Raw genomic sequence first — 20,842 nt, 5'->3', positions numbered from 1 at the left:
GTATAGCTATAATCCAGTTCAGAGACTCAGGGCATTGATCAGGTGGATGGGAATAGTAGATGTGAAGAACATGGTTACCGAACATAATTTAAAGATGGAGCCACAAAGAGGAAAAGAGGAGTCTAGTTACCCACAAGGTCTTTGTCCTGAGCAACCAGGAGCATGGATCTGCCAGCAGGACCGGATGCCCTTGTGGTAAAAGGAGAAATGTCTTGTTTGGTGTGTTACCTGCATCAAGGGGTAAGTGGGAGGCACACTGCTGACATCCATGGAGGCAAAATGGTGCAGTTCAATATGGCACATTGGTGGGGGGTCGTGTGCTGGTCAAAGGACAAGTAAGACTACAAACAGGAAAACTGGGTGCTATGAATATGATGCTGGAGTCACTCGGGGAAATAGTGAAGAGGGAGAGCTATAAACCCAGAGCTATGAGGGTGGGGAGGGGAAGGCACAGAGAAGAGCTGAGAAAGAGCAGCAGTGAGGTGGGGAGGTGGCCAGGGACAGGAGAAGAATGTTGTTTGACTCCAAGTGTCCATATACTGGAACCTTGATCACTATGTGGCAGTATTAAGTTGTGATAAAACTTAACGAAAAGTAAGGTCAAGTGGAAGGGTTTGATAAGGTCACTGACTGTCCTTAGAAGGACTCTGCTTATTGCTCATTGCACCCTGGTTAGTTCCCAAGAGAAAGTTGTTATTTAAAAAGTAAGATGAATTCCCTCCCTCTCTGCCCCTATGGCTTATCGTCTCACCATGAGATGTGTTCAGCATGCCCAGATTCCATTTACGTTCCTCCACCATGTTGTATTTCAGTCAAGGACTCTCACCAGATGCCAATCTCATGAAACTACCTAGTCTCGGACTTTCAGCCTCCCAAAGACTGAGTTAAGTAAGTTTGATTCCTTTTAATTGCCCAGCATTGGATCTTTTGTTATCTCACCAAAACCAGATGGATACAGGGGCTAACAGAGAAGAGAGTTCAACAGATTACCTGAAGAATCCCCAGATGCCTAGGCGGTACTGGATGGTCACCACCACCACATTTTCTTGGGCAGAGAGGGCCAGTCCATCATAGGTTGATGCCCCACCCACCACCAGTCCGCCTCCATGGATCCACACCATCACCTGACAAGGAGGACACACCAAAAAAGTTATAGAAAGTTGGATTAGGAAGCTCCTCAGAAATTGGCTAGTGTGGTCTCTTTATTCTGCTACTGACTCAGGGAAACCACCAGTGCCTAGCACAGTTGCAAACAGCAGTCTCTCTCTGCTCCAACTCTTCCAGATGGTCCCAGCATGTCATCCCATCAACATTCCCTGCTTTTCTCCCCACACTCAAGTGCCATGTCATCTCGGGGTTCTTCAGGCTGAGAACATCAGAAGAGCAAAACTCATGAATGTCATGAACTACCCAACACTCACCATCTTCATTTCAAGATCATTCAACTGGCTGAACACAAGCATGGATAGCCCTTGTATTTCAGTGAACACTTCAGTGGTGAATTATAATTCCCAGTGTGTAAGCATTTATCTTAAGAAGCACCCATGCCCCCTAGGTGCCACTTCCTAATGTCCCTCCCCTCTACCTCTGCTGCATACCTAAATCCTCTCTTCCCCACCCTGAAAAACAAGCTCAACTCCATCACCTTCTGGAAGTCTTCAGTTATTTGAGTAACTTAATCTGAGAGCCCATGTGCCAGGAAGTATGATTAGATTTGAGGATCAGAGTAGGTACAGCAATTCATAATTTATGGTTCATGGATTTAAAGAGTTCACATTTCAAGGAAGAAATGAGAAAGCATAAAAGATTAATGTTGCAAACCATTGCCAAACTAAGAGACCCCATAGCACAAACTATGCACAAGAACTGCTCTAAGCAAATAATAACCCATTTAAGAGGTAGGTGGTAATGTTGTCTCATGTGACAGATAGGGAACTGGATCACATTGCCTACACTAGATCCCACAGCTGGTAAGTGGTAGAGGCGGAACGTGTTCCAGGCTATTTGGCCCCAGAGTCCATGTGCTGAGCTTCCCACCGTGGCTCACAGCCAGGGCTGAGTGAGCAGCAGTGAGGGCAGAAGTTTCCTCCTGTGGCTGTCACTAGCATCATCGCTATTGAGTCCTGTGCCCAGCCAACACTGGAGGAAAGCATGATAGCCTTCACTAATACTCACAGGTGGTCTCTCCCATTTCAGGAAGCAGAGGCTGAGAAGTCAAAAATTATCCAAGTCTCTCAGCCAGTCAGTGGCAGACTCAGAATTTTAAACCTAGACCCTGTAGTTCTACAACCTATGTCCACATTTGGAGAATCTTCTGCATGCCAAATCCCAGAGTGCTTATTTCTCCTCCCCTGAATGAAGGTCATATCCAAGTGAAGAGTGAGCTTGAGGGCTGGTGGTCAGTGACATGCTGAACAGGTTACCGTGTTTCTGTGTAGCCCAGAGGCCAAGGTGCTGAAGGGCGGACTGTGCTGTTCCTTTCCCTGACTCCAAGTATGACTGTGTATGTATAGGGGGCACTGAGTACCCAACCGGAGAAAGAACAAATGAAAGAGTGAGTGAATTATTTTTTGTTCACACATACTTGTTTCTTACAGAATGGGTGTAGGTCCAAATACTAGTTCCAAGTTCACAACCTCCTCCCCACTCCAGGCTTCCCTGCCAGGATGTTCTTATGAGACTGGCTGGATACTGACACTGTGTCTCCTCTACTCCAGGGATCACATCCTTCTACAGAAGCCCTCCCTGACCCTCTGGCCTGAAACTTTCAGCCTGCCTTACCTCTAACCTTTTTTATATGGAAAAGGTTTTGAACCACTGGGTCATCTTCCCAGTGCCAAAGACAATTAGGAAAGGAAAGGAGGTACAATAATATGCCATGTTGTTGGCAAAGGTCAAGGTAAATGCTTATGCAACTGTCCATACCTCACCTTCCAAACGTTGTCATGGGACAGTAAATGTTTTAAGTTTTCACAGGTGGTATGAGTATAATGACAATTCATGTACTCATTTTCTAGTCCTTGTTAATGAGCTCAGGTTTGAAAATATGGAGACCCAATGTCTTGTCTTGTCACCCTTTGACGTGCCCTCCCTTCCATCATTTGAGCATTAACTTCTCTATCAGGAAAGGGTTTCTCTTAAGCTTCCTTCCAGTACTAACTTTATTGGAAATTATGTCTTAACTGCTCTGAGGATCAGATTCTTAATCTTATAACTACTAGTAATCATTTTTGTCCTTCTATTATTCTGAAGAATTTGAAAACTGACAATTTTCAGTTCTAGATGTTCAGCAGGCCCCTAGTCTCACTGGAGGAAACTGAGGTAAGGAAAACTTGCACTTCCTGTGGTGAAAGGAAGCTCTGTGCCTTTGAATCAGTCATGACTCTTGGTGCCTCTGCCCTCATCTGCCTTTATCCCCTTCATTCTGCACCAGGAGATCCTTCACCAGGAGACTTACTGGAAGCCTGCTGTTCTTCATCAAATCAGCAGGAGTGTAAATATTTAGGTAGAGGCAGTCTTCAGAAAATGTGAGAGCAATTTTCTCCTTTCTGTTGGTTAGAAGGTCATTGACCATCTGCCCTGCCACTGTATCTTGGGAGCACCTGGAAAGGCAGAAAAGACTCCTAAGGCTCCACCAAATGGAAGCTGGAAGTGTCAACAGAGGCCACTGGGAGGCTCAGTCCTCTATATGGAGCTACCATCACCAGACTTAAAAACATACAATGGGTTACAAAGGCTGGGGGGTCCTGGTGAGAACACTGAGAAGTGTCTGGATTCTCCCAGACTGTCAGAGTGAGGACCTGGCATCTCTTCCCTTCCTAGAACCTTCCAGATGCCCCAGGTCAAGAAGAAGAAGTACTCAAATGTTGACCTGCCCTGGGAAATGTCATTCCCAGTGCTCTCAGGACATGCCCTGACCTCCCTGCCTGTGCACAGTGGGCTGGAGGTTGACCTTGCTGCTCTACCAGGAACATGGTCTAGTGCTTGGGAGATTGCTGTCAACCAGGACGTCTCCCAATGCAGATAGTCAGCCTCTGAAGGTCATGGTGGCATCTCTGTGAACAACCTCAGGAGAATTGTATTCTACTCCTGCCTTAGCTACTGATTTGCTAAGGACCTGGGATGAATTCCTTTACATCTGAACCCCAATCTTTCAGGTGCAAGTGAGGTGAGTTCATTTTCTGTGGGTCTTGCAGCCCTGGCCTGCTAAGATCTATAATCCACATAGCCTAGTAATCCCTGTTAGTTGTCTTAATAAGAGATCTCAAAAGTCCAACATAGACTAGAATTGGTAATATTTACTGAGTTCTCCCAGTGTGACAGGAAGTGATTTACATTCTCTGTATGTACTGATTTAAGCCTCAGATCAGTCCAAGCAAGGATTCTACTTTTTATCCCCATTTTACAGGTGAGAAAACTGAGGCATAGAGACTTCCATGCTTACAAAGCCTGGAAGACCCATGCTATGTAATGCTTCTGTTTGCAAATAAATTTTAAAGAACATTTCCAGATCTTGATGGACCCAGAGGGCAGGCATCACTGCCCCCAGCAGATAGAAGAGGAAACTGAGGTGCTCAGGAGCTGATGACATAGCTATCAAGTGACAGAAGCAGATCCAGCAAAAGATGACATCATGTTTCCATCCTGGGAGTTTTTCCAAGATCACCCAGACCCAGGGATATAGCATTCATAAAAGTGTTAATTCAAATATCAAAAATGGGAAAACCTTCAACATCACTAGTACTTACAGCAAAAGGAAGACCAAAATCACACTTATTATTGTTAAGCATTGACAAGAATCTGCTCAATGGAGTTTTTCATGTGTCCACGGAAGGAATTACATAGATGTAATATTTCTAGAGGGAAATTTAACCATAGGTAAACACTTTCTGGTTCATAAATGTCATGTTATGGAACTCATTCTAAAATAGTCACAAATGTGTGTAATGACTTAGTTACAACATGTTCATGATAGTGTTAGTTACAATGTCAAGGACGTAAAAGAATTAATAACTCTAATAAGAGATTGGGTAAATGACAGTTCAAACCTAATTTAATGGAGCTATTAAACATTGGGATGTTCTATTTAATGTCATGGATTAATGTTGATGTTATACTTATTAATGTTCCAAGCAGTCATCCAAAAGATCTGTATTTATGATCCATTTTAAGGAAGAATGTATGTAGCAGAGAAAATCCTGGCAAGCATGATCTCAAACGTTAACAGCAATGTTCTCTGGGTACCTGCATTGTATAGTATCTGAATTTTCCTCACCTGGAGATAGAGGTGAGGCCTTGTGAAATTTTTGGACTTTTGGCCCTAGGGGGCCTAGGTGACTGAGACACACTGGCTTGTATCTAGGTAGCTAGACACACTTGGGAGGGAGAACTTGTAAAGTCAATTCCCTATTATACTTCTCACCTACACACATCCTCACCCACCTCTCTCTCCAGCTATCCCAAGGTTCAAGACAGATTAGAACAGATAATATCATACTTCTTATTTCCTTCACATGAGCAGCTGCTAATTTCCAAAGCACTTAATATATTCTGACATATAAGTCATGAATTGGTTTATATGCTTTTCTTATTATCTCTCTCCCTCTCTAGAATAGCAGCTGCATGAAGGTGAAAACCTTAGTTTGGTTCACTATTGGATTCTCAGAACCTAGAACATGCTGGATCCACAACAGGTGCCCACATAACTCTGCTGAATAAAGGGCTCTACAAATCTATGTCAGTTCTGGAAGGTTTCAAAGTTCTAAAATACTCTTTGGAATTCTAAAACAAAATATATCCAATCAGAGGGTTGCCTTAACTCCTTCCTGCATTATTCTGAGAGGAACACCCCATCTGAAAGAGGTCAAGTTGAACTGCACGGACTTACATAGGAGGATAAGAGGTGGTGTTCTTCACATAACTCCATGGTTCTGCAGGTTGTGGTGGAGAAAACCTCAGGGATCCAAGAGGGGGCTTGGCAAAAGGGACTCCCAGGAAAACAGCCACAGGCTGTGCAAATCCTTGTAAGCTCACATACTTCCCTAGGACTCTGCCATGTGCAGTGTCCACCACAGGTGGTGAGAATGGGTGACCTGCTGGACATGGAGAAGAAATGAGGTTACATCACAGAGGAAAGGTTACATCTGGCTTCCAGGTGGATTTTCCAATTTCTAGGCATGTGACCTTGAGTAAGTCACCTCAACCTTCTAGGCTTCAGTTTTTCTCCTGTAAATAAAGCTAAGAAGAACCATTCTTCTTAATTCACAGGTCTGTTGGAAGGACTAAATTGAATTGGAGATAGAGCAACATCCATCCAAGTGTCACTGCAAAAAAGGTGAGGTGCTGAAAATGAGCAAGACACATGGTATCCTTCCTAGAAACCTCTGGAACATTTACCCATGAAGCTCCTGGTGCGGAACGGCATTCAGGAAGAGAGGATGAGCATATTTTCAGGAGGGTTGACATCATAGGGAGGAGCCACAGACACACTTGACCTCATGCTGAGAAGAAAGAGGTTGTGACCTGGGAGAGGTACCAGCAAGGTGCTACAAGTGTCAGAGAAGGGGTTGAGGCCTTCTGAATGCTGTCACCAGAGGAGGTGGGAATTGAGCAGGGGGAGGGCTGAATAAGAGAAGATGGAACCAGGATACGATGGAGGTGAAGCAGGAATGAGAGAAAATTCAGAGGCTCAGAATCAGCAAAACATAGGGTCTGAAATGAGAAGGATAAGTGGCCTATGAATCCCACCAGCTGGGGTGTAGATGATAATCCTGCATGAACATGTGCATTTCAGGGAGGCCTCAAATACCAGTTTAAGAGATTGTGTTTTACTTAGTAGACAAATAAGCAGCAGGAACAGTTATTGGGTAATAGATATAATAAGTTTTTAGAATGTTCTTCTGCTGTTTCTGAGCTCGGTCACCAAGAGTGAAGAGATACTGGATGTTAGGTTCCTGTTTGTCACATTGGTTGCATTCGTGTAGCAGACACTTGTTCCTCATTTATCTGCAGCATCCTTACCTGTCCTGTTTCTACCTGCTGTGGACCAGAATGAGCCAACCTGACCCTCCTTCCTGAGGTGGATGGATTTTCACACTTGGGTATGGCAACATCTGATGTCTTCCATTCTCAGGCCTAAGTAGCCTCAATTTGTCAGAGCATCCTTCACAAGACATGATTTCTGTCCTCTTAACCTTCCAATTTTCCCGCTTTGGATGCAGGCAATATGTCAATGTCTCTTTCACGGTGTATGGCAAGAAAAGATAAAACAATTCCAGATTTGGTGTAATAGAAGTCTAGTCAATAAAATTGGAAACTCTTTAAGGAAACAAGTTTACATACAATATCTCTGTCACATACTGTATGTAAGTGTGGACAATTAGGTCATTTTTTGCTGTTGTCATTGCAAATGATTACAAATAACACAAAGATGAGCTTCAGACAGACATTGTCCTATGATGCTCAAATTATGTTTTGACTCAGCAGCATTTTTCACTAATGATATTTTCACTTTGAGGTTATTAAATTACCAGAATATAACCTATAATAATTCTATGAACAGGTTTGTGTAGAAAAGAATCATTAATAACACTGGAAACTGTATAGAAAGCCAGATTACAAACCCATACTGGGTCTCATGTTTTATGAACAAATCCCATGCTGGCTTCTTTTAGTTGTTCTTGTTACTAATTTTTACCAAATCACTGAGATGAATTTCCTTGTAAATTTATACATTAGGGTGCCCATGGATGATGACATTGCACATTGCTCCTTTTTTTTTTTCTTTGTGAATTTCAAGTTTTAGGTACTGGATGTAGACCACTTTTTATAATTAGTAGAAAAAATGTGGAGATTGGTATGAGGAATCTTGAAGGATGATCTGGTCCTTGACCAGAAAGAAGAAGAGTTAAGAAGCTGTGTGATGCTGGCTCCTTGTTAGTGAGGTGCAGTTGGGAAAACAGTAAGATGTTCTGGCAAGAAGATAGAAGAGTACAGGGTGCCCCAAAATGGAAGGAGGTTGGTGAGAGCGTAAGTACAGGCAACAACCTCAATGTTCGTGTGCATATCATGGTTCAATATGACTTCAATGCAGGCACCAGTATGAAAAAAGAGAAAGAGCTGAGAATAAAACACAGGGGCAAAAACAGTTGAGACTGAGAACACTCGCCAGAGTAGTGGCAGGAGAAGGACACAGCACCATGGAAGCCCAGAGAGAACAGGAGGAAGAGCTGGCAGTAGAGTTAATTGCTTTATCAGAGTAAAAGGGCAAAGTGTGACAAGAAATCATGAGGTGTGCCCTTTATTAGCTCAGGGATAACATTCTACCTAGATGAAGTGGGTAGAAGCCAGATTTCTCAGGTTAAAAAGGGTGGTTATATATAGTGGGAGGCATAAACAAAAATGCTTCCAGCAGTAGTTAGCACTTACATTTCATGCAACATGCACATAGTGAGCACTTGCTCTGTGCCAGATATGAATTCTAATTCCTTCAAATTAGTACTCCAATAAGCCTTGCTATGTAGTGTTAAGATGCCCACTTAACAGATGAGCAGACAGGATTTGTAGCAACCTGTATAGACTGCTAAAGATGGAAATTGAGTGGCATTGCAGGGGTAACCAAGAGTAAAGCAATGTTCCACTCCAATTTTGTGTACTTTCTTACTTTGCCTCATACTCAGTTCCAGGCCTCTCACAGTGTCACACTCCTGAGAGAAAACAAAATCCAGAAGGAAGCTGACCTATTAAGGCACTGATGGCTGAGCACTGGCTCTGGATTAAGGTTTCATAGACCAGAGAATAACTTTCCAGGTGACCTTCATAGAGTACATGTCCCTCTCAGTCTCAATTTCTCAGGTAATTTAATGGTACAGATATTTATATCTGGCACAGATACACACACACACACACACACACACACATTGAGATCTAATGCTATAGCCCTGTTTAACAAGAGCTTAATTTCTGCATCTGATGCTTTGACATGTGAGGTCTTGGGTGAACTGTAACTCTCAGTAGTCTAACAAATCCAGAATTCACATCTTTTATCCATACTTTGGGCCAATATTCATCTGCCTTAATCACCTAGGTGCAGACACCAGAGCACTACCCAGTCTTGTAAAAGCCCTTTGAAATTATTTGAACCAATCCTACACCTGCTTACTATTTCCCCTCATCCTCCAGAAGAAACCCCAAATTGAGGCCCTAGTTCACAGGGCCTCCCCCCCTCCCCGCCTGCTGCTGAGCTTCCTGACTGATCCTGGTGCTTCTATACCACACCCCAGTGTTGATTCACTCAGAACCATGAATAACAAATTATCTTTTCAGCAGCCAACCACTCCATATTTTGCTAGCCTGATCATAACTCAAATTTTCTATTAATAACTTGCATTTTAAATCAACCCAATTTATTTACCCACCCATTTCTCACACCTCCTGTAAACCAGCACTTTAGAAACAATCCATTTCATCCTCGTTATAGCTCAGTGAAGTAGGTTTGATTGCAATTCCTATTTTAGAGATGAGTTAACCAAGGCATAGCAACGTGAAGTATTTTGTCTGAGGATATACAGCTTGGAAGTGCTGAGCTGGGATTTAGAACCACACTGTGGCTCCTGAGTTGTTGTTAATATTCTGAGAGGCTGGTTTCTATGATCTGGTAAGATCTGTACTAATAATCAAGGAGAAAAGCGCTCTTAATTGTTCACGTGTGAGCTTTGTAGTTAGCTCGTTGCCCTCCCCTGGCTGTTATATGCTGCTGGGTCTAGGATGGTTATTCTCCCCCCAGTCTTGTCATGTCTACTCCCGGAGCTGTCTTGGCTGGGCTACTTTAAATCCAAGTTTAGAGAGTTAGCACCACAACAGATCTGGACCTGTCATGGCTTTGCCCTGTACACAACTCCACCCACCTCCACCCAGGACAAGTATTTCAAAATGTGCCCCCTGATATTTGTATTTCAGAAGGACTCACCCCAAGCTGTGCAAGCAGTGAGAGACACCAGGATGAGAGCACAGAACCACATCGTAGAAAGACAGAAGCTTGGGACCAGTGAGGTCTCTAGTCTGGTTGCAAAAGAGGACATGCACTGGTCCCGCCCTAGTGCCTGAGACCTGCCCATGAATCACACCCACCCAGCCTATTGCATAATCTAAAATGAAAGAAAACCTCCCTCTCTTCCAGTAGCTTTCTCATGCGATAGCCAAGCCATGCCCATCCAGAGTTTACCCTGTTTTATGTGAACAGTTGTCTTCTTTTATCTGAATAGCCTGGACTCTACTCTTGGATTGCAGATGGCCACAAACTGGTCCAACACCTTCTTACAGGTTTCTCCCTGTAAGTCGCTAACATCTGTGCAGTGTGAGCTTACCAAAGGAAGGCAGAATAAGCAGACATCTTTAGATGGGGCAAAACACTGGTCCGGGGTCATTACTACTTGCTGGAAAATTTTAGAGCAACTCACATCTCCAAATTGCTCAGCTGCGTGATTAGGCAAATGTCTTAGCTTTCCTGGGTTGGTATTTGGTAGAGTTTCTGGCTCTCTCATTTGAAAGCAATCTTAAATTTCATCCTTTTCTCCTTCCTAGTACCAAAATTAGCATTGTGGTATTCATGCCAAGTGGCCTAGCCTTCTGTCAGGGACTGGCTACCTTTCAGAGCAAGAATTGGAGACAGAATACTCTGACAACAAATGAACTCCATCTCTCCTGACTGTAATCATTTATCCATCCATCCATCTATCCATCCAGGCATCCATTTATTTTTTCATTCATTTTTAAATGCTTATCAAAATGTCTGGCCCTTGCTAGGTGCTATGAATACAAAGATGAATTCAACATGTGGCCTTCTTCACAAGGAGGTCTCCATGCAAGAAACAAGACAGAAAGGAGGGGGTTGCAATGCTTGTGAAAGCACCAAATTAGGGAGATACGGTGCACTGGATGCACCTGGGAAACTGTGATTTGCAAACTGTTGGGGACACAAGGAAGATGCTAAGATTTTCCTTCATAGGATCATTAAATGTCTTACAGTAGGGAATTATTTAAATACACTCTGGGACAACTGCCTAAGCAAGTATTGCATAGTCACTCAATGCAGTGATGGGCATCTCGATGTACTGACTGACAATACAGACACCATCTATTGTGAACAGGGAAAATACATGTTATAAAACTGTTATGGCTGCTTTTGGAGACAGTTTGACAGTTTCTCTAAAAGTTAAACATAGAGTTCCCAGATAGCCCAGCAATCCTGGGCCTAGGAATATTCCCAGGTGAAATGCAAACATGGGCCATACAAACACTTGTCCAAAAATAGCAATATTATTCATAACAGCAAAAGTGGAAACATAATGTCTATCAACTAATGAAGGAATAAATAAAAGGTTGTGTATCCACACTATGGAGTACTATGAACCATAAGAACAATATTCCATCTGTAGATGATACTTGAAAACATGATAAATGAGAGAAGCCAAGCAAAAAGGCCACAGGTTGTGTGATTATATTTATATAAAATTTCCAGAATAGGCAATGCCATAGAGACAAAAATAGATTAGTCGTCACTAAGGTCAAGGGAAAGGAGAATATGGGGAAATGAGTAATGAAATTTTTTATGGAGTGATAAAAATGCTCTGGAATTAGATAGTCATGTTGTTTTTAGGATATAAAAAACATGTCTATACATCTTTTTAATATACTAAAACCAAAGAATTGTACACTTAAAAAGGTATAATTGTATGAAATATAGCTTAAAAATAAAGATTTTAAGTAGTTATACATAATATGATCCAACTTAATAATATAAGTATTTATATCTTCATTGGAACAGGAAAAATTCTAGAAGGTTTATATGTAATTAGTATTACAACAGTCATGTCCTGACCTTAAAATTGCATTTTTATTTATTTGCATTATCTACCATTTCCACACATACATTCATTTGCCAAATATTTCTCAAGGGCTTACTGTGTGTTAAACCCTGTGCTCAGTGTTTTGTGCACATGGTATCAGTGCTCAGAATAAAGTTGTAATGCATACTGGTGTGTCAGTGTGGTAGATGCCCTGGCCAAGGCTGATACATTACATAAGAAGAAAATCTGAGTAGCAGGCAAAACCTGTGCAACCATACAGCCCATACACTTCAGTTGAAATGTTTTTGACAAACCAACTTTGTGGGTGTAGTAAGTGCACACTTGATTAACTTGAGGGCGATCTCCTAAATCCTCTCTCTTCAGGGATTTCCTCTATCTCTGCCCCATCAAAGTGCCCACCCAAGCATTTCTACTGACCTCTCCTAGACCCTCCAGGATCTCCAGAAGGATGGACACTGGCTGCTATGTGGAGCTATTCAGAGGGGGAAGGTGATTGGGAATGGGAGCCCTGGGGTTCCTGGGAGAGTGCATGGCTGGGTGACAGAGGCACAGCTTGACCACTCTGACTGCCTGTTTTCCATCCCACCACTGGTGACTTCTTGCCAGGAAGACAGTGCCCAGTTAGAAATCACATGGTCTAATCCCCTTGGCATTTAACTGGAGTCCTAAGATTAGCTGTTGCCAATGGAGTAGGAACAACATGAGATGGGTTGTTTCCAGGCCAACTGTGAGGAAGCAGCTGTGCTTTCTCAACACTGGTTCTTTCTCTACATCCAGTTGGAGGGAGGCAAAGGCTCTGAGACCTTAAGGGACAGAAAAGTTATAAGACGGTAAGAGCCAGAGTCCCTGTCTTGTAACCAGATAGCAGCTGCTCTGTGATCTACAACAGTGTTTTTAAATTCATGTGAGCAAGAAATAAATTTCTATTATATTTGAGCTAGGACTTATTTTTGGGTATGATCCCTGACAAATACAGGCATTGAAATAATTCAGTCAGTAAGAGGCCTTTGTTAACTTGATCTCTGGTCCCTTGCCTGATTAGTGTGCAAACACTCATACCATCTCTTTCATAGAGTTTGGAACCAAAACAGTATAGCAGATGCTATCAGTGGCTGCCATTCTCCTGGGGCCATATGATCTTATTTTGCTATCATTGGTAATAAACACAAAATCCATATTTTTATAACCCACATGGATACATCCAAGGAGGATATGGAGATGTAGGGAGGATGATAATAAAGTTTATTAAAGGTGAAGGAAAAAAGTTACAAAATGCCATGAAGGGTCAGGTATGAAGTGGAAGCATAGGGAGCTTCTTCCTCTTTCCAGGTGCTTTTAAAACCTATGGGAAGGGAAGAACTTGGTGATTTCCAACCACCAACAATCAGTGAGTTGGGAGGAGCATTAGTGGTCCTTGGGCTGAGGTGGGGGTAGTTTCAGTTGTCCCTAGGCCAGGGTGGGAATAACTTACAAACATTTGCAATTGAAAAGAAGTCTCAGAGATAGAGAAGAATATCCAACCTGAAATGAAACATTAAGTCATATATGTTCTAAGAGTCCCAAACTTTTCCTATGTTAGCCTGCCTCACTTTTAGATGACTTCCAATTGCCAGAAGCTTCTTCTCCCCTTAGAGATTTCCTGAAGTAGAGCAAAGCCATTTTCTGCATTGCTGATCAGAATTCCAAGGGATTCACAATCCTCCCATTTCCTGGAGTAGTTCTCAGTCAGTGACTAACTAGAGTCAGTGTATAAATATCTCACTTCCCTCACCTCTTTGGTGGAAAAACTTTGAAACAGATTTTTTTCCCTAGTGTTAAGCTCTGCTGGCCATACTCATAACTGAATGCATAATTAACCATAACTGTCTGCTTTCCCTTCTCTACCTCTCATTTTTATTCCCACTACTTTTCTCTGCATCTCCCAAAATAAACAACTTGCACTCAAGTCCTTACATCAAGCCTGCTTTTGGGGCAACCCAAAGTAGGACAAAATAAGACAAAATCTCTTCAGTCAAATCACCTACATATCTTCTTATGAGTTGAATTGTGCATTCACTAGAATTAATATGTCAAAACCTTAACCCATAATTTCTCATAATGTGATTTTTATGGAAATCAGGACATTTAAAAGAGGTTATAAGATATGGTAAACCCCAATCCAATAAAATTGGTATCCTCATAAGAGGAATGAGAAACACAAAGAACCTGTGTCCTTAGATGGCCTACCATGTGCAGAGGCAAGAAAGGGGGAAGCCAAGGAAGAAGGTCTGAAAGAAAATCAACCCTGCTGTCACCTTGATCTTGGACTTCCAGCCTCAAGAAACATGAGAAAAATAAATTTCTGTCATGTAGCCCACCCATTCTATGATACATTGCTATGGCAGCCTAAGTAGACTAGTGTAGAAAGCCAATCCAATGCTTTTCTTCTTACCAAGAGGAAACTTAGCCCCGGTCCTGAGTAACAGGGTACCAAACTTTACAAATCAACTCAATCTGAAAGTCAGGACCAGAACTTGGGCTTTTGACCTCCACTGCATAGTGATTGGCAGCCCCTTCACTTACTTATTACACCAGGAAGATGTTCTAACTGGAAGCTTTATTATGAAACAAAATGCATTGATTTGTACAGAATTGCATTGTTAATTATTTCATTGGCCCAAGATAAGTAGCGGAAGGGTAAAGAGTGAGGAAAAACCAGGGAAGGAGGCAGGAACCCAAGATGTGTTCTCTTTCCCAAGGTCACTTAGCAAGCTGCCCCTGTCCAGATCAGACCAATGTTGATATAAAGAAGGATTGAGCAACCAGCGCCCATAAAGCACATGACAATCACAGAGAAACTCATGGTTTCTGCCCAAGACCACAAGTTTAGGCTGAAATGAAACTTCTGAAAACTCAGGTTTAAAAAGGAATACTCATTAGCACTCATGCCAGTCACTGTGACAAGCTGTGAAACCCTATCCTGAGGATGAGGACTTTGGGACATAATTAGAATCAATCCCAGCGATGATCTGCTCTTATAGACAGACTTGGGCTGGGCTCCTCCCTTGCTTTTATCCAGGAAGGAAATGTGAGTTTTAAAGAGCACTCCAATCAAAAGCCTCCCTATTTCTGTGCACATGAGATGATCTGAGTGGGCCTCCAGATTAGACAACAAGGGTGTTTCTGGTTACTTAGCACAATACACACACACACACTCTCACACACACACACACACACACACACTCTCACACACTCACTCACACTCACACCCACACACTCACACATTCACACACACTCTCACACACTCACACACTCTCACACACTCACACACACACTCACACACACACACTCACATACTCACACACACACACACACTCACACAACATCCTGCCTTTGCTTGACCTTTGAAACCTGGCACACAGCCCTTCACTCAGCTTGTGAAAATTATACTGTACTTTCTTAGCAAAACATAAAAGGTACAAATGGACTGGAAGTGTCACTCAAACAGTAGAGGGCCTGCTTTGCAAGCGAGAAGACTTGAGTTCTGATTCCTGAAAAGAAAAGTGCAGTCCTACAAAATAAAACATATATATACCAGATATTTTATATATATATATATATATATATATATATATATATACCAGACCCAAAAAAGTAGAGTCTGAATCTTCATTATACAGCATTTAGTTGGGTCTTTCTTTTGGAGCCAATCTCACAATCTCTTTAATTGATGGATTTAAATGGAATTATTAATATGGTTAGATTAAATTTGGCCACCTTAGCAGCATCTTTCTTTTCATTCCTGTGTTTTATTCCTTTTTTCCTGTTTCTCTGCTTGCTTTATAATTGAAGATTTTTTTTTGTGATTCTATTATGCCTCTGCTGTTGGCTTATTATGCAAATTTCTTTTGAAAAATCTTCAGAATATAAAAATCTGCATCCAATAATAAGCAGTTTTCCTGTAAACCGACAATGAATTTGCTGAGAATGAAATCAGGAAAACCATTCCATTCACAATAGCCTGAAGAAAATAAATAAAATACATAAGAATAAACCAAACTAAGGAGGTAAAAGACCTCTACAATGACAATCATTAAATACTGAAGAAACAAACTGAGAAGGATCACTAAAGACCTCCATGTTCATGGATAGGGAGAATTAATATTGTTAAAGTTACCATACTACCAAAAATGATCTACAGGTTTACTGAATCCTGTTAAAATACCAATGACATTCCTCACAGAGCTAGAAAAAAAATCCTTAAATTCATAGGGAAGCACAAGAGGCCCTAAAAAATCAAAGCAATCTCAAGCATAAAGAGCAATATTTGTTAGGGGCAGTGGCTCATGCCTGCAATTCCAGCTACTTGGAGGCAAAGATATGGAGGATCACAGTTCCAGGCCAGCCCAGGGGAAAAGATAACCAAACCCCCATCTCACAAAATAAGATGTGTGTGCTGGTACACAGCCGTAATCCCAGTTATGTAGAAGACACAGGTAGGAGGATCATGATCCAGGAGCAGTCCCTATCTGAAAAATAACTAAAGCAAAATGAGCTGAGAGTGTGGCTCGAGTGATAGAGCACTTGCACCACAAACTCAAACTCAAGGCACCAAACCCTAGTACTGAAAAAAAAAAGGAATGGGAGAGACATTCCAATACCTTATTTCAAAAACATATTACAGAGCCATAGTAACAAAGGTATCATAGTATTGGCATAAAAACAGACACAACTACCAACAGAATAGAGGACCCAGAAATAAGCTCACACATTTACAGCCAACTGTTTCTCAAAAAAAAAATGTGCCAAAAACATGTTGGAAAAATGACAACCTCTTTAACAAATAGTGCTGGAGGAAACTGTATATCCATATGCAGACAATTGAAACTAGATTCCTGTCTCTCACATTGTGCAAAAATCATCTCAAAATGTGGGGAAAGACCTTAATGTAAGACCCAAAACTTTGAGACTACTAGAGGAAAACATAGGGGAAATACTTCAAGATATTGGCACAGACAAAGCTTTCCTAATGGGACTACAATACCTCAAGAAATAAAAGTAAGAACTGACATATGGGATTACATCAAATTTAAAAGCCTCTACACAGCAAAGGAATAGTCATCATGGTGAAGAGACAGCCTACAAATTGGGGGGGCATCTTTGTCAGTCATACATGTGACGGGGAACTAATATCTAGAATTGTGATGTTTAATCTTGATTGTCCACTTGATTGGATTGGGAAGGCCTAGGAGATTAGTTAAGTACACCTTTTGGGGTATCTGTGAGGACATTTCCTGAAAGGACTAACTAAGGAGGACTAATCTGAATGTCATACCATAAGATGAAACAAAAGGGGAAAAAGGAGAGTCCGCTAGTGCAGGCATTGTCTCTTTCTGTCTCCTGGCCACCCTGATGTAAATTTCCCTGCTCTATCATGCCCTCCCTGATGTGATGGACCAAAACTTCTGAAAGTATGAACTGAAATGAATCTTTTTTCCCTTATGCTGTTTCTCTCAGATAGTTTTCACAGTGATGGAAAGTCTGATTACCACATAAAATGTGTACCAGGAGGCAGGCCCTCACTGTGATTATTGTTGATGATGTGGTCCAGAAGCCTTGGGGACTGGTTGGTGGGAAGGATGTTGGAAAGTTTGGAGATGTGGCCTAGAGGAGCCCTGCAAATAGAGCTTGATGGACGATTATGCTGGGAGCTCAGAAGACCAGAATGCTAATAGGAGTGTGCTGTGCTCATGAGGCTTCAGATAGATGAGAATAAGAACTTTATTAGTAACTGGATGAGAGGCCATTGTGTTGCATTCTGGCAAAAAATTAAATTAAATTAAAAATTTTTTAAATTAAAAAAAATCTTGACTATGTTTTGCCCATGTCCTGAGGCTGTATAGGGGTCTAAATTTAAAGGTGACCCCTTTAAATTAATCTGGTGGAGGAAATTTAAAGGCAGTCTAGCATTCAGGCAGTGACATGATTATTACTGACTGCTTTTAGCCAGGTTTGCAGTGGGAATCAAGAGAAAAAATACTTAAAAATTTTTCAGTTTGATCAGGAAAGCCCATGTAATTTTCAGTTCAAAATAGTGTAGCTGCTGAAGAAATTAGAGCCATTAAAAAGAATCCATACTGGAAGAGTGGCTCAAGCAATAGAGCACCTGCCTATGAAGCACAAAATCCTGAGTTCAAACCCAAGTACTGCTATCTATATCTATATCTAAAAGGAGAGAGAGAGAGAGAGAGAGAGAGAGAGAAGCCAAGTACTTTACAAGGAACAATAGGAGAGATGGCTTGACGGCATCTTAAGAATTGACCAGACCCCACTCATTATACTTAGGCTTAAGAGTGTAAAGATTTTAATGCATTTGAAAGACTTCACTTTGAGAAGAGAGCTCTAGCATGCCTTGCTCCCACAGAGCTGCCTATGAAGGTGTTTCCCTCAGTTTAGCCATCCAGGTACTCAGAGGCCTCTGCAGCCATAGTTCAAGTGGTCCCTCCTATTGCTAGAATGCTCAGTGACCTTGGTGTCATGATGCTGGTTTTGTAAAGATACATAATGTAAGAGCTATGGGGTCAAGGAGGCTTCCACACAGATTTCAAAAGAAGGCCTGGGTGACTAAGCAAGGTATGGCAGGATCAGAACACTTGTAGGCAGCCCATGAGATGGTAATGCGTAAAGCTGTGAGGATGAATCCAAACAAGCAATGGCGACCCCAGGAAGTTAAAGATGCCAAGAATACTTGCCATCTGCCAAGGAATGCTGCATGCTGTGAGTAGAACCAACCAGGAATAGGGCATTTGAGCTGCAAACAATAAGGCCATAAGAGTAGGGCTGCCCAAGTCCATCAGAGCTCATATTACAGCTCCATGGGCCATAGATACCAGACATGGAGCAGGATTTAATGTTTTCTCTGATGGATGTTAATCCAGTTTTAGTCACATCCCTCCCTCCTTTCTATGCTCCTATTCCTTCCTTTTGGGATGCAAATGTGTACTCTGAGCCATTGTTTCTTCAAAGTATGCAACTTGTTTTTTACTTTACAGATGCTCATGGCTAGGAGTTTGCCTGATTCTCAGAGTTAGTTTTAGGCTTAGACTTTTAAACAATAAGCAATATTGGAACTGTTAAAACTATGTTATGTTAAAACTCTTAGGCTGAGTGCATTTTGTATTATGAGATGTACATGAGCCTTTGTGTGCAGAGGTGGAGTTTTATGGTTTATGGAGATGTTTTGGGGAGTGTCAGGTTGACAAGTGGTGGACTTGTGATGTTCCATCATGATTTTCAACTTGATTATATTGATAAGTACCTAGGAGATTAGCAAAGCACACCTCTATGTCTCTTATGACATTTCCAGAGAGGATTAATTGAGAAAGAATGGCCCACCCTGAATGGGGCAACACCAGCCCATAACCTGGAGCTCCGGGTGGAATAAAAGGAGGGACAAGAGAAAGCCCATGGTGTAGGCATTCTCCCTCTTCTTCCCAGTTCCCATGATGTGACCTGTTTTTCTCCATTATGTCCTCCCTGCCATGATGGACTGAAATCACTGAAACTGTGAGCCTAAATAAATATTTCTTCCCTTAAGTTGTTTCTGTCATGTATCTGTCAAGGCAACAGAAAATCTGGCTAATTCAAGAATATACAAAGAACTCAAAAATAAACAAAAGAACTAGTAATACAATCAATAATTGGGCAGTGATTTGGACAGTTCTCAAAAAGAAGTATAAATATCTAATAAATATATTTTAAAGTGCTCAACACTTCTAGCCATCAGGAAAATGCACATTAAACTACATTGACATTTCATCTCACTTCAATCCAAATGGCTATCATCAAGAACACAAAACTTAAGCCATGGTGGTACACTCCTATAATCCCAGCTACTCAGGAGGTGGAGGCAGGAGGATTGCAAGTTTGAGGCCAGCCTGGGCAAAAGTTAATGGGACCCTATCTCAAAAACAAAATATAGATGAAAGGACTAAGACATGGCTTAAATGGTAGATCACTGTGTGGCATGTATGAGGCACTGTATGAGTAATTAGTAATTTAATCCTAATTACTGCAAAAAAATACAAAAATTAATAAATACAGGTGAGTATGCATAGAAAATACAACACTTACACATTTTTGGTAGGAAGGCAAATTAGTATCTGCACTATGATAAACAGTATTAAGGTTCCTCAAACAAGTAAAAATAGAACTACCACATTCTCCAGTTATATCTTTCCTGGGTATATACCTGAAGGAAATGAAATCAGCCTTAAACAGAAATGCCTGCATACCCATATTTATGACAACACTATCCACAATAGTCAGCTTAGGTGCCAGTCAGCAGAAGAATGTATTAATAAAATGTGGTATAATGTAGTATTATTCCACCATAGAGGGAAATGAAATCATGTTGTTTGCAGGAAAATGGATGGAACTGGAGGTCATCATGTTAAGCAAAATAAGCTAGACGCAGAAAGACAAGTATTGCACATTTTCTCTTGTATTTGGAAGTTAGGGAAAAAAGTTTTTAGTTTATCCACCTCTGAATATTACATTATATTTTCAAACCCTATAGTATCAATTGCATGTAATTTTATAAACTAGAAACTGAACTTTAAATGATTATTTTCTATCTTTTAGGCTATTTTATCACATACTTTGCCTGCACTATGCTATTGCCCTTTACAAAAGACTCTCTCCACACTTTCACCCTCCGTCAGCATATTTCCAGTACTTAGTACTGGTATCTCTAGACTCATGGTGGCCCCCAAGAGTGGTTTCTCTAGTCATGATCTAGTCTCAATCTTAGGGGAACCCTGTGCTCCTGACTATTGGAAATGGGGATTTCTTGGGGATCCTACCTTTCTCCAGCTGTAAATAATCTTGAATGATCTTGACCTAGGATATCTTCCTGTCCCCTACTAAGAGGTATAGAATTTTAAACTCTCCTTTTCGTCATCCTCAACAGGTCTTCACCATCCCTGAAGGAGATA

General features: G+C 41.4%; 1 protein-coding gene across 3 annotated transcripts in view; it reads right to left on the bottom strand.

Moving 5' to 3' along the window:
* The window catches only part of LOC109694658 (carboxylesterase 1E), a 34,076-nt gene extending 23,951 nt beyond the window's left edge, over positions 1 to 10,125 (bottom strand). Inside the window, exons 1-4 of one of the 3 annotated variants that reach the window (XM_020176743.2) lie at positions 9,968 to 10,125; positions 5,888 to 6,095; positions 3,458 to 3,602; positions 991 to 1,124 (exon numbers count right to left, since the gene is read on the bottom strand). In XM_020176743.2, the coding sequence (XP_020032332.2) occupies positions 991 to 1,124; positions 3,458 to 3,602; positions 5,888 to 6,095; positions 9,968 to 10,115 (635 nt within the window). In that variant the 5' untranslated portion in view covers positions 10,116 to 10,125. The remainder of the gene's footprint in view (positions 1 to 990; positions 1,125 to 3,457; positions 3,603 to 5,887; positions 6,096 to 9,967) is intronic. The other 2 variants (XM_020176744.2, XM_020176746.2) reach the window with 2 other exon arrangements.
* Positions 10,126 to 20,842: the final 10,717 nt, after the last annotated feature.

This window comes from Castor canadensis, chromosome 15 (genome assembly GCF_047511655.1).
Source record: "Castor canadensis chromosome 15, mCasCan1.hap1v2, whole genome shotgun sequence".
Lineage (NCBI taxonomy): Eukaryota > Metazoa > Chordata > Mammalia > Rodentia > Castoridae > Castor > Castor canadensis.
The sequence above is the reverse complement of the archived record's forward strand: the minus strand, read 5'-3'. Positions and strand labels throughout refer to the sequence as shown.